This window comes from Rhineura floridana, chromosome 6, assembly GCF_030035675.1.
Source record: "Rhineura floridana isolate rRhiFlo1 chromosome 6, rRhiFlo1.hap2, whole genome shotgun sequence".
NCBI lineage: Eukaryota > Metazoa > Chordata > Lepidosauria > Squamata > Rhineuridae > Rhineura > Rhineura floridana.
In genome coordinates this window covers 27,436,459-27,451,364 of record NC_084485.1, presented here as the reverse complement: position 1 = coordinate 27,451,364, position 14,906 = coordinate 27,436,459, and the positions used below count along the sequence as shown (strand labels likewise).

Genomic DNA, 14,906 nt, shown 5'->3' with positions numbered 1-14,906 from the left:
AGAGTCTGGCTTGTCATGTCATCCAAATCTAGGCTTGTGGTTTGTTCCCTCCTGGGAAGATGCCCTGGGTCAGTATCTTCATTGAGCTATCCACTATGACCCAAAGGTTTTGTTCCTGACCAGTCACCACTAGACCCAATTAATGTATAGAGTGAAATTAGGGGGGAAATCGCCCCAAGTGCACCACTTTACACATGCTTACATTGAATTGTGTCTGCCATTTTACTGCCCATTCACCCACTTTGGAGAGATCTTTTTGGAGCGCTTCAAAATCCCATTTTATTTTAACCATCTTGAACAATTTGGTATCGACAGCAAACCTGGCTACCTCACTGCTCACCCCTAACTCTAGATCATTAATGTGATGTGCAAACCAGACCAACATGAAGCTTAATCCTTTGGAAGGACCTGAACCCAGGTCTCCAACATACAAAATGGATGCATCAATAACAATGACCCAATATATTGCTAATTGTTCTTGCAGGTATAATTGGTAGAATGTTCATATGATGACCTACCCTTCCTGAGGTTAACCCAAGGGAATCTCCCTTAGCCGTACTCCTAGAATGGCCAAGTTATGGGATAAATTACCTTTTGGATCAAATGTCCCTCATGCCTTTTCCTGCACTGCTCAACATCCCATTTTTGAATAGCAAACTTTTATTAAATCAGTTTAAAAGTCAGACTGAGCATCTACAATTCCCAAACACATCAACTAAGCTAACAAAAAACATTTTGAGTTAAAACATCACTTGGATCTCTGAGATAAGGTAACAAAAGGCATATTGTATTCAAACACTGAAGCTTTTCTTGAATAAATAAACCCGATACTACTTACTAATGGAACCCAATATGTGTAAAGCGCACCAAGCCTCATTTCAGGAACAAATTGAGAACAGGCCAGAAACAAGAAGTAGAGGTTGAAGAAGTACTTGAATTGGTTGAACAGTACCTAAGAAAAAGGAGAAAAAATGAGCGACGAGGGATTGTAGTTGCTCATCTAAGGTTAACATGGCTGACCATGGAAATGTTTTAAGGCAGCCTTCCTCAACCTGGTGCCCTCCAGATATTTTGGACTACAACTCCCATCAGCCCCAGCTAGCAGAAAGGCTGCAGCTCAGTAGTAGTGTCATTGTAATGTGCTGTGCTAGACATTTTAAATTGTATTTTTCTTGCTTTTTTATATTGCATTTCATTGTATTGCAATGAGCATTCCATAGAATTCAAGTTGTAATACAATATAAGAAATAAAAGAAGTAATAAAAATACAGTTAAAAATTGACATGAATATTTAATATGGACATGCTGCAGACCAGCTGAATGCAGACCACAGGTGGTCCATGGACCACAGTTTGGGAACCTCTGGTATATAGCATGATAGGAGGTGACTGATATCGGAAAAGCCATCAAGGTGGGAACACAATTCCACCACTTCCTCAACAGTCGTTGAACCTTTGGGGCAGATAGTGTGTGTGCGCCCCTCCACATCTCCCCAATTTCAGCCCCTTCCCTTCTCTCCATTCACTTGTACTGAACAGGGGTGGGAAAATCCTCAAAGCTTTTCTTTTCAGTTATCACCCTTGAAGGCAACAGGATTAACTTCCAACACTTGCAACAAGGAAGATCAATAGAACAGGAAAGTAACTTGGCTTTTCAAGATGACATACACACCCCTGGTAGAAAAGTAAAGAAGTTGTATTTCTGGTTGTTGATGACATTGCGTGGGTATCTCTGGTCCCTCTTCTCTGGATGGCCAAGCCAAACCGTCCGAGGCCTTGGGTCTCTTCTTCCGCAACATCTTAGGCACTCGCAACATCTGTAGGGGAACAAAAAGTGAGTTTTTAAAACTTGTATCTTGAGGAGAACTAGCATAAGAAGAGCCCTGTTGGATCAGTCCATGGGTCTATCTAGCCCACGATTCCATTGTCAGCAGTGGCCAATCAGATGCTTCCAGGAAGCCCACAGCAGGGCACGAAGGCAATAGCCTTCCCCAGGAGTGGTCAGCACATGAGGTCACACTGCCACTTACCGTGAGAGGGCAGGGCAGGGGTGAGATCAGGGCTGCATGGATGCATTGGTGGAACCCACCTGGCACTCCTGCTGATGTGCCAGCGCAGCCTCAACCTCACCTCACCCCCACCCTTGTAAGTGGCAGCAACACTGCTGTTGGGTGGGCACCATTGCACCACCTCACCACACTGGCCACACCTGGCCCTCCCCTGTCTGCCCTCCATTATCCTCAGTACGTGGTTTAACATGGAAAAGTGGGATAAAAACGCTATAACATGAAGCCTGCATAGGCATGACTCATCTCTAAAAGCAGCTGCTAGTGGAAAGAGTGTTGCTGGGGAGGCAGGAGGGAAGCCATGTGCCCTTCTTTACAGGAAATGCTCTATTTAAAGGGCTGTCCAGTCCTAGTCCAGTTTAAGAATACAGCATCTTAAGAAGGGAGAGCAGGAGGGATGCTGAAGTTGCCCATCAGCAGTTAACACCTGGACAGGAGACTGAGCTGGCACACAGGTCAGCGGCCACACTCTTCCCCACTCCAGTCAGTTCTGTTTAAATTAATGTCATTATTACTAAACTTGCATCAATGCATATAAATTAGAATATGCAAATATGTGCCCTTAGTGGCCAGCAGGGAGGCATGCTGTTGCAGACTTGGCCTCCCAGCATTGGTGCTGCTGCTGCGTACTAGGCAAGGCGACAGCAAGGCTGGGGCAGGGCAGGAATGCTGGTAGGAGCACTGGATTGTCTCCACCGGTGTACCTGCACCACCCAAGCCTCATGGATGGCCTGCCCGTGCATTGTTCCTCCTCACTGGCCATTCCTGGCAAACAGTCTCTAAAAGAGATGGTCACTGAAGGCAAGAAAGATTTCTAGAAGTCTGAAGGACTCACATGTGCATGCGTGCGTGCGTGCATGGGTGGGTGCGTGCATGTGTGTAGTGTCCTCAGAATACCTGTGAGAAGAGTTATAAAGAAAGCCCTGCCATTATGCAATGACCAGCTTGCAAATAAAACGTATGTCATTTTAATAAAACTAGATCACCGTCTTCCCTGGAAAATAACCACCCTGACTGAGCTGATGGAGTAGGCCACAAAACTACATAACCCTGGTAGCAGAGTGTGGGATTAGAGTTTAGCAGGCTGATGAGAGCAGCAATGAGGTGAGTGACACACAGAATGTAGCCTCAGGAACCATAAGAGGCAAGGCAAGATGCCCTGTTTTTATGCCGAGTCATTCTTGGAGTTTGAGGAAGAATGTGGCTCTTGGATTGGACATTTTGAACATGCTGTTAGAAGGAACAGGTGATCTGATATAGGGCGGCCATATGTCTTCCCCACTATAGTGAGATGTACTGTATTGTAGTCATTAGGTGGTATTCAACTAACTTGTCCCATCAGTGCAAGGGTTAGCACTAGCACAGTTGGATTCACCTCCTTCCTCACCCTGCATGCACCCCACACTCTCCCCAACTCTGCTCCAGAGTTAGAGGAACCCCTACAACAGATTTAGGGGGCACGCAGAGGGAGGAGAGGATGGGAAAGTCCCATTGTGCTAGTGGAAATCCTTGTGCGGATGGGACCTTGACTTAGCTCTTACAACCCATTATTTCTAAATTTGCATCTATACATACAATTTAGTATATTAAAATTTTATGTAAATCTGCATCCTCTTTTGTCCTCCATTTGGCGATGCATAAATGGCCACCCTAGTCTGATGAGGAAGGAGTGGAGGCTTTATGTTACAATACTTTAAACAGCAATAGCAGGTATTCAGAAACACACTGCCTCTGATCCTAGATTTTCCATTAACTTTCATGGGCAACAGCCACCAAGAATTTGTCCAATCTCCTTTCAGAGCCATGCAAGCCAGTGGCCATCACCATAGTGAGACACAGGGAATTGCACAAATTAATTTATGCATTATGGGTGCCTCTAGACAGTCAGCATTTCGCGGGAGGAATTCAAGCGCATTCTGGGATATTTAGACTTGCACAATTAAAGGGGTTTAAAGCACTCTGTTGCCCAAGCTCAACAAACCCGCTTAACAATAGATTTTTTTTGTGTGGTTTGGAAAGTGATGGGGAAATACATTGAAAAGTGTGGAATGAACAAGTGATTAATGGGAAGAGGTATAAAGATGCTGCAAGCAAATCCAGAAGAATGCTAGATGAAAGCTGATTGTCATATAACCTCCCAGCAAACATAGCAGAACGAATGCCCCAAAAAGACCAGATATAATCTAACCAGCTTTGTGTAAGCAAACCAGGGTGAATGCTCAATAAATAAATCACCTAGAGAAGCCCTGTGTCAAGGAGGGATTTATTTTTGTCTAATTTCATTGGGTGGTTCCTAAGGCAGTCATAGTGCTTCATTTCCAATCAGTGCATATACTATAACTTCCTGCTGAAATCCTGCAACTTTTCAAACCACAAATGTTCTGGGGTTTGGGGTGGTTTTTTTGGTCCCATTTTTATTGCGCCCCTGCAGACAGCAAGAATATGTTAGCACTGGGGAAGCAATCAATAAAGCAGCATAAACCCACCACTAATGCACTATTGTTATATCAAAAACATGTTGCAGAATATATCCACAATAAAACACCCGTCTGTAGGGGCCGTAATAGCACAAATAACTGGCTAAAGGAGGACATTTCATTTCTACAGTGAGGTAGTTACAACCAGTCTCTTGAGAGTCTGAGCTACACTCCCAAATTTGCTAATGAATTCCAATCTTGAAGAGCCACCTTGGGGGTCTTCTTTGGCCAAAAGGCAGCACAGACATAAATGCTAACAATAACAACTCAGTGATTTTACTCTAAACTCTGCCTTTTATACTTTTTTGGTTGAAGTATGGAGACTTTGAAGCTCTGCTCCAAAATGTGCTGGGATATCCTGCAGATGAAGCTCAAATGCGTATTATTCATTTCACAACACTTGTGTTTCTGTGAGCCCTGAAAAATGTTATTTTGTGATCACAGAGTTCTGGGCCTCAACAGTTCCTAGTGGGAGAACCTGATTAAAGCCGGGACTTCCAGGTCAGAGGTCACTCTCTATTAGTTCCTGCTTAGAAGCATAGTGCTGTAGCTTTCTTCATTAATGCCTCAAATGTGTTAAATAGTTATACAGACATGGAAATCCAAACACCCCCACCCACAGTTTAGCAGAAACTGTCCACAGATTTTCAAACTTCTTCTCATAGTCTTGAAACAATAGGGTAGCCAATGATGTTAGGCCTACTCAGAGCAGACTCCTTGAAATTAATAGACGAGACTAATTTAGTTCCATTAATTTCAATGGATCTATTCTGAGTAGAACTTGGCAGGATACAACCCAGTGTTTCTCAGCTTTGTGAGCTGGGCCTTACTTCTGTGCTTTATTTACCTTTCGTCTTCCCAACCCAGCACTAACCAATCCCTTTCAAGCACAGCATGTAGAACCCCTTATGTAGTGCCATGCATGCAGCCTGTGTGCTGCAAAGATCCGTGAATGTAATCAAACATTAGCATTAAAGGGCAATAGAACAGGACACCTTGGACTCCACATCCTAAATCCACACACAGATATCTTTCATTACAACAAAAAGCAGTAAACTTCTTCCCACTGTCCAGTAACAGTCCTCTGTAACAGGGGATTCATCTCTTGTGTCGGCCAAAAGAGAGAAGACAGCTTCATCTGCCTCATGATCCTATCCCTTCATGAAGCACCTTTGAAGTGGGTCCATCCCACTACCTTTCTTAAGGACTAGGAACCTGCTTAAAAACAACACCCAAGGCTACATACGGCCAATATTCTTATCCCTATTTTTGAACCTGCACAGTATGATCCCACAATACACTAAGCTCTAATTATAAGAATATAGGCAATTAAATGTAAGGAGTCTGCTATCACTGTAACTGAAATATAGTTGCACAACTTTGAAATATGTACTCAAAGCAGATGTGCAGGTCACAAAAGCCTTGTGATTCCACACACACACACAGTCCCCTGGAACTCACCTGATTTTAGCCCTTCCCATTCCTCTCAAATGGTGGCTACCCTGTAATCCCAAGAGAGGCCTAAACTCCTGATGAACACAGAAAGCCACTACTCAGTTTTTAAAAAATAAAGGTAACTAGCTGTCTGCTTCTCCTTTTAAAAACTATGGACCCAATCAGAGTCTATCTTCCTGGTGATCAATCAGGAGCCAGAAACTGACAATGGATGTCTGGCCACATCCAATCATTCTTTGAGAAAGGCATATAAAATGTTACTCTGCATGTTTGTGTGTGTGATGGTGCTAGTGTGGCCCTGGTTAAACATAGGAAGCTGCCTTATACTGAGTCAACCCACTGGCCAGTCTAGCTCAGAATTGTCTACAGCAGTGATTCCCAAACATTTCCCCCCACAGATCACTTCAAGATTCCTGAGAGTCTTGGTGGACCACTTAATGATTTTTGTCTGCCTGTTGCAGCAATTGTAATGTGCTGTACTAGACGCGGTATGGTTTTTAATTGTAAATTGATTTCTACAATTAATCTTAAATGTTGTATTTTATTGTATAAATTCAATTTGAATTGTATTACAATTTGAATTCCATAGAATACAAATTGCAATGCAATAAAATACAATATAAGACATTTATAAAGCAATAAAAATACAATTAAAAATCAATGTATTTAATGTGACAGATATGCCATCGCCCATCTCCAACCACAACTCCACAAACATGCCATGGGCCACCTGAATGGACCACTGGTGGTGCATGGACCACAGTTTGGGAACTCCTGGTCTACAGTATAGGCTTATTTCTCCATCCTTTGGGAAAGCTATAAAACTCACTGGGTGATCTTGAGCAAATCATGCCTATCCTACCTCACAGGGTTGTTATATAGCTAAATAGGGGAGGGCAGGTTATATTTGTGTCTAGCAACAACATTCTTCCTTGGGTTTTCTTTCCTTCTGACCTCAATACTAACATCCCACCATACCCCTCTCTCTGGAACAAATGATAACACTCATGCATTCAAGGAAGTGAACTCTAGTCCATGAAAGCTTATGCCATAGGAACATAGAAAGCTACCTTATGCCAAATCAGACCAAATATTCAACAACCCCAGTATTACCTACACTCACTGGCAGTTGTTCTCCAGGAATTCAGACAAGCAGGACTAGCACCAGATGACAGTGGACCCTTGGGCACCAGACCACAATGGCCCCCAACCTCCTCTGTGTGCACTAAAATAACCCAGTCACGCCACCTCTTGTATCACTGTGTGAGTGCACATGCCTGCCAGTACCCAACATGGTGGTGGGGGCATATTGATGCTCTTGCCACCATCTTGAATGATGATGGCATGTGCACACAGCACACCAATGCAGCAACACAAGAGGTGGTGCAACTGGGCATATTTAGGCATGCACCAGCTGCATGCATGTGCAGCGATGGGGTCACATGGGAGAATGGAGCTCCCACTCCACAATCCACACCAACATCGGTTCACGATTTGCAATCACGCCCCACAACTCAATGCTGGCAGGGATCACAGAGCAGGAGGTCCACCCTGCCAACCCCAGTCTTAGCCTCCGGAGCCCTTGGCCAGCTGCAGGGGCTCTCAACCAGTGTCCAACCTGGTTGCTCACTGGTGTCGGGGCTAAAGACAAGGTCTCTTCCACCCCTGCCTAGAGATGCCAAGGATCAAACCTAGAACCTTCTGCATGCAAAAATACTCTAACACTGAACTGTAGCACTTGCCTTTCAGTATTGCCCTATCATCTCCTGTCTCTTGCTGGTTGTCAGATGATGATGATGATGACAAATTAAATTTAAATCCCGCCCTTCCTCCCAGGGCAGCAAACAAATGACAAAACAGTAAAAATATCTATAAAACATCTTAAAAACAGAACCTCTTAAAAACATTTGTAAAACATTTTTTAAATATTTTTGTTAAAACATCTTTAAAAACAACTTAAAAACAATTTCAAAACAGACGGAGACTGGGATAAGGTATCTGCTTAAAAGGCTTGTTGAAAGAGGAAAGTCATCAGTAAGTGCCAAAAAGGTAATAGAGACTATGCCTGTCTAATATTTAAGGGGAGGAAATTCCAAAGCATAGGTGCCATAACACTGGCCTCCTTCCTATGTTGCATGGAATGGACCTCCTGATGAGGACCTCTGCCCTCACCTGCAGATATTGGGCTCTGGATACTACCCTCCTGTCTGATTCCATGCAGACTGTGTACACACCACATTTAAAAGTACCCTCCTCCAAAATCTTGGGTAGTGTAGTTTTTTAAGGGTGCTGGGAACTGTAGCTCTATTAGGGGTACACTACCACTTCCAGGTTCAGAGGGGGGGATGTGCTTTAAATGTATGGTTTGCATGCAGCCTTGCTGTAGCCAAAAGCAAATGGGTGCACATCCAAAGTACCTTCACAGATCATAACCACATACGCAAAGGACATGTGCTTAACAGTCAGGGCTCCACCCTGATTGTTACAGCATTCTGCTCACGTAGCCTGCCCAGTGCTGTTGTAACATAAGCTTGGGAAGACAATAAAAACTCTTCCTTATCAATAGGTATTTTGAACTCATAACATCACCAGTCTGGGTGAGTCCAAAGCAGTGAAGAAACCATGGAGAGGGCAGAGCATCATGTTGCACAACAAAAGAAGGGAATCTTTCATAAACAGCCAGTCCTAAATTCTCTCTCAGTAAGACTTTTCTCCCCGCCACAAAGATTAGCACTCTGCCCTGCCCAGAACAATATCCTCTGCCACAAACACTTATTTTCTCCCATTCTTGATCTTAACATCTGGCCTGAGGTAGAATTCTGTGCAACTCAAGCATTTGCACATTCCACTGTGAATGCAGGTCGGTCCCAATTAGGGCTGCACTCCTATGCATACTTACATGGGAGTAAGCCCTAATGAATTCAGTAGGACTTACTTCTGAGTAGACATGCGTATGATTGCGCTGAATATTTTATTTTATCAGATGAACACAGCAACCTGTTTGTCTGGTTGATCCATCTGGGCTTTATAGAAGCTGCTTTGAGTGCTTCTGAAAAGTGACATGGAAAGATTTATAATGAAGAATAAAGTTTTCATCAAACTACCAGAGCAACTTATTATTTTTAACTTCAGTTCACAACCACTGCTTATTTGATGTGACTTTCCTGGTTAAATACAGATCTGTATGCAGTCCACAGATCTGTATGCAGTCTGGACAGTATGCAGATCTGTATGCAGTATGGTTTACAACAAATGGTATTGGAGGTCACTGATTCATAGGGTCACCATAAGTTGCAGTTGACTTGAAGGCACATAACACACTCACACACATGCAGTCCACCTTATTACTTAGTCACTGTGCTGCTACGGATAAAGATGACAGAGCCCAAGTGGAGAGCTGCCTTCAGTCAACATTACAGTGTACACTTGCAACACACATTCTTTAATGACTGAAGCAAATCTCTTCCTTAATGGGTAGATTTTCACAGGCTCAGAATACAGAGCAACAAAACGAAACTTGCCAGCAGTTCACGGTTGAGGTTTAATTGCATTTTGGTTTAATTAGACAACATCAAAAAAAAGAAAGTAGACTGAGGCACCTCTCATGGGCCGTAAAGTTAGTGTTCCCTGTCACTCTGCAAACATAAATCATAATGAAAGTAAAAACAAATAAACCTAGAGCTGCAGTACCATGCACGCTTATATGAAGTAAATCCCACATATAACTTAAAGAAATTATAAGAGTATATATATCCCACATATAAGAGTAAAGAAATATAGGGTTCCTTGCATGCTTCCTTGGGAGTAAGTCCCATTGAACCCATGCAGAGTAAACATGCATAGGATCAGGCTGTAAAGCTGCATTCCTAACCATATTTACCAAGAAGGAAGTTCAGTTTAACTATACGGAGCTTCCTGTAAGGAGATGTATGTATGATCCAGGTATAGGTTTGTTTGCTTGTTTTTTATTGATTTTTGGGGTGCCAGTGGCACAGCATTTCCCTGGAACCTTGTTTGTTTTTTAAAATATACAAGTTAGCAATCCTAAACACATTTGCTAAAGAACAAGGCTTCAATTCTATCGCACTTGGGAGTAAATTAAGATCAAAAGGACTAAATTCCAAGATAACTAAGATAGGATCAGGCTGTAAGACTGCAATCCTCAACAGACTTACAGTGCACTTCTCTACCTGTCTAACCAGAACCAAGTCCCATTGAACTCACTGGGACTAATTTCCAGGTAAGAGGGTATAGGAATGCAGTCTTACAGGGGAATCCTATGCATATCTGCTCAGAAGTGAGACCTGCTTTGTCCAATGAGACTTACTTCTGGGTACCTGTGCATAAGACTGCAACCTAAGTCTAAGCATGCCTAACACCACATAGGATTGGGCTATTATGAAGGAGGCCTATCATCATCATCAACAACAACTGATTTATATACTAATATGCCAAAATGGCTTCTAAGCAGGCTACAATAAAAAAATCAATTACAAAATCCACACATAATTACAATACCCAATTACCATTCAAACAGCACATTAAAACATATTTGCTTAATTGAACTTGCCTAGGATTGTGCTGCATGGCTTCAGTTCTAAGCACAGGTACTTATAGCAATACCTACAGAACTCTGTAAGGCTGACTTCTGAGTAAATGCATGCATAGAATTAGGCTGCAAAAGTATTATAACACTATACTTCAATGTAGGGTTGCCAGGTTCAGGGCCTGAGACTGATCCTGTATCTTTAGGAGAAGAGAAAGTCAGCCAAGTGCAGGTGTTCTTGCAACACTGTAATGGGGGAAACCACAAGGTGGAATTCTCCCTTCCCCCTGCACAACTTTTAAAGATACAGAAGACCTCTTGGAGGCAAATAGTGCTTTAAAAGTAGTGTAGATGGCGCCTTGGCTACAACTTGATGCTTCTCATCCCTTCCTCCCTCCGCAGCCACCTGTGACCCCCGAAAAGCCTCTCCAGTTGGACCTTTCTGAACAATGTGGGATAGGCCAATCGCTTAGAATTTGATTTGGAGCCCTAAGATAATTTAAGGAAGTTTATGAAAGGAAGGTTTCCTGTCTCCTCCTCCTCCCCCAGCAGCCTCCATGCTTTTGGGGCTGCAGATGGCTATAGAGCAAAGGAAGGAATGGCAAACTTTCCCTCCTTGAACTTCCTTAAATTATCTTATCTTAGAAACTAACCAACTCTATGTCTTAACTGAGTCTATTTGACCCCATATCAGATTAATAACGTGTGTTTTACCAACAGCAGGAGCGTTATAAAAAAAGATTAAAAAAGAAAGGTTGAGACTTGCATTGTTTTCCACTGACATTTTGAAATGTAAGTAAATGTTTGCCATGGGGGGGGGGGGCAGGGAAGCTGCTAAACTATCTCATGCAACGGCTCACTCTTATAGGTTAAATATCTACCAGTCTGCCATGAATAATGATGCTTGTCTGTTCCACTGATTTAGGTAAGCAAATAACCTCCTGATTAGAAGCAAACTAAGTTCTGTTTAAGGAAGAGCTCAGTGCTTTCAACAGGTAGAATCATCATCTCTGTTTTGCACACTGCAAAACAGGAAACACTTTGGGGACTGGCAAACAATAGGAAAGATAGTTTCATTTTTTTTCTTCAAAACCTATAGTATCACATTTCTTGCTTTCCACCTCACTGCCTGCAAATAAGGATAAGAGAATCTTATCTGCTAAGGAAATGCTTTTAGAAGCCCCCATCCCACAAAAAAAGAGAAAAGAGCAACAGCTGGAAAAATCCAGTTAGTTACAGAGAATGAGTTAGGAAATGTTAGCTTTACTTAAATCAGAATACACCACAGGCAGAGGACAGATCAACTTTCACCAGAAGTATTTTTCAGGCACTCTACTGAGAACAAACATAACACGATTTCCATATTGGGTCAATAATCGTAAAGCTAAATATTTCAGTAGGAAAAATCTGATGAAAGCCAATAGGTAAAAAAAATGTTTTAACGAAGCTTCTGTTCCCAGTATTTAAGTTCTGCTACTGCCTCCCAACTTTTCATTCTCAGTAAGGACCTATCCAAGGGATGACAAGGAAGCTGCAATTTTCATTGGCTCATAAAATCATGAAATTATAGAGTTGGAAGAGTCCTTCTGAGGTCACCTAGACCAACCTAATTTCAATTATTTATTATTACATTTATATCCCACTTTTCCTCCAAGGAGCTCAAGGTGGCATACAAACATGGTCCTCCCCCCCCCCATTTTATCCTCACAATAACTTTATGAGGAAGGTTAGACTGCAAGACAGTAAGTGGCCCAAGGTCACCCAATCATCTTCATGACCGAGTGGGGATTTGAGCCCTGCTCTCCCAGGTACCAGTCTAACACTATAACCACTACACCACACTTGCAGGATGCAACCTCAGCATCCCTGACAGATGGCTACCCAGCCTCTGCTTAAATACTTCCAGCAAAAGAGAGCCCATCGCCACTCAAAGCTGTCTGTCAAACTATTACTGATAGAATGTTTCTCCTAATATTTAGCTGAAAACAACTTCCTTGCAATTTCCACCCATTGGTTTTGTCCTGCCCTCTGAAGCCATGGCAGCCCTTCAGGTATTTAAAGCCAACTATCATGTCTCCCCTTTTGATGGCTTCAGCTAAAGGAATGAAAACAGCAGGACACTGATGCTGCTCCACTGAGCCACAAATTTGGAAAATTGGAAAGACGGCTTCCAAAAGGCCTCCACTCTGCAATATCCAGAAGCCCTGGCTAACCACAAATGTCATAATCTCATTAAGCATGAAGAAAGAATGCTGAATGCACAATTACACACCCGTAGGTACTTCCTGCCCAACTGGCTTTTCAAAAAAGTGATGTGTGTAATAATGCTAGCTGCAGTCTTTTAACTAAAGCATAACATCTGCCTTGGCATTCAGTTGCCAACCACTTGCCAAGAGAATTCAGACCTCGTTATTTACACTCTTATTGGAATTGCTTATTTTTTATAATTAGCTGAAGCAATAACATATATAGTCTAAGTGAAAAGAAATGCAATATGCTTGGAACTGAATATCCTACATTCGTCGGAAGCTTTGTGGTTAGTTCCTAGAATACTGAGGCCCAACTGTATATTATGGGTAGTTATGTGATACTTCCCCCCACCCCCAATAGCTGTTCCCCTTCCTCCAAGAAAACTACCCACTGGAGGCTGGATTCTTGAACAGAGGAGTGGTAGTCAGAGGAGGGCTAGAGGGGAAAGGGGAGGAATTGCTTAAACTTTTCCATGTCAGCTCAAAAATGGTCTTCCCTAAGCTACTCTTCCACTCATGGGCGGGGGGATGGGGTGGGTGAATACAGGCCCCTGTATGTTTTTACCTGGAACTGGGAAAGCAGTTCTGAACAAACAGAAGGCATGCAAATGGTTAAGCTGTCTGTCTGTCTGTATTTTGCAACATGTTATTGATGCCATAATAGTGCATTAGTGGTGGATTTATACTGGACCGTCCACATATCATTCATGGTGCTTTATCCGTTTGTTTGGCAATGCTTCCCCAATGTTACTGCATTATTGCCTTCTGGAGTGCCAGTCTTGTACTATAGCAAAACAAAAGAGGGGCAAAAAACAAAAAACTGAAACATTTGTAATATAAGAAGTGACAGGGTTTCATCAGGAAGTTATGAGACAGGTAGTGATTGAAAACGAAGCAGTATGTCCGAAAGTTCTTCAGGCACAAACAGTACTGAAAGCCAGATTGTGCATCTCTGCCCCAATACCATCATGAGCACAAATAATCATAAATGCACAATAAAAAGGATATCTGGAGGGGCGCATAATGTGCATTTTTGGCCTTGTAAAGAGTAATTGGTAAGACATACGGTTTCCAGCAAGGATGGGGAGCCCTTTTCATGTTGAAGGAATGTTCTCTCAAGGGTGATCTCTCAGAGGGGCCAAGGCCAACAATGGGTGGGGTCACAGCCACCTCTTTTCTCTTTCTCCAACTCCCTTCTCTCTCTCATGTTTGGTGGTAGACGGGGGGGGGGAGAAGATCCTATTCCCCCTTGTCCAGCTCAGGAACACAGCAGGCTACAAGAGGAGGCAGATTGCTCAGTCTCTGCTCTGGCAGCTCACACAGTGCCCATGATGGCTGGGGAGAAAAAGGCCTCTTTCTAGCTTATATCATAAGGCATACTTGTTAGCATGTACAAATGACTGGCAAGTTTCTCCTTCTATGAATACTCCAGCTTGGGTAATTTTAGAGATGGCCTATTTAACACCTTTCTTGGGGTGGCTAATGTTGGGGTCTACGTAAAAAGAAAGGACTGATACCACCTTCAGTTTTAGCAGCTAAAGAGAAATGGCATCTATCAACTTGTCAGTTACAATCGGACCCATATGCCCACCCATATCTTTGTGAGGTAATCCAGATTTGAAGATAGAAAGGCAGACTCTGGTGTGTGTGTGTGTGTGTGTGTGTGTGTGTGTAAGAAATGGGTTCAATGTAGGATATATACATTAGATCAGCTGACAGGCTCAGAGGAGAATTTTTGTCATTTCCTATTTTACACCTTAAATATCAGTTACCAATGACCGTAGAATGGCAATATCTTCAATTACAACATTTATGGCCCATCTGCTCTGAATGCTTTGGCATCTCCTAAATTATTAGAGGGAATCATTGGATCCTTACAGAAAGCTAACAGCTTTAACAGCTGTTTATAAATGTTCAGTGGATCTTTGTAAGGTAGAGGTCCAGGAACTCAAAGCAGAAAAGGAACAGGGAATTAGCATGCATTATACTAGCTAAAAAATGCAAAAATTCTTTATATGGAATGTTTCCTTAGACCTGAAATTGAGATTGACTCAGCAAAAATTAATATTTTCAGTATTTTGGATTCCACAATGTTTGCATGGGAATACTGTTTC

At 42.6% G+C, this 14,906-nt stretch overlaps 1 protein-coding gene across 4 annotated transcripts in view; it reads right to left on the bottom strand.

The window, feature by feature from the left end:
* ATP9A (ATPase phospholipid transporting 9A (putative)) overlaps positions 1-14,906 on the bottom strand; it is a 116,446-nt gene that overhangs the window by 77,971 nt on the left and 23,569 nt on the right. For 2 of the 4 annotated variants that reach the window (XM_061631251.1, XM_061631250.1), the window contains exons 2-3: positions 1,672-1,816; positions 839-952 (exon numbers count right to left, since the gene is read on the bottom strand). In XM_061631251.1, the coding sequence (XP_061487235.1) occupies positions 839-952; positions 1,672-1,816 (259 nt within the window). Of the gene's footprint in view, positions 1-838; positions 953-1,671; positions 1,817-6,003; positions 6,101-10,567; positions 10,630-14,906 lie in introns of those variants that run through there. The other 2 variants (XM_061631253.1, XM_061631252.1) reach the window with 2 other exon arrangements.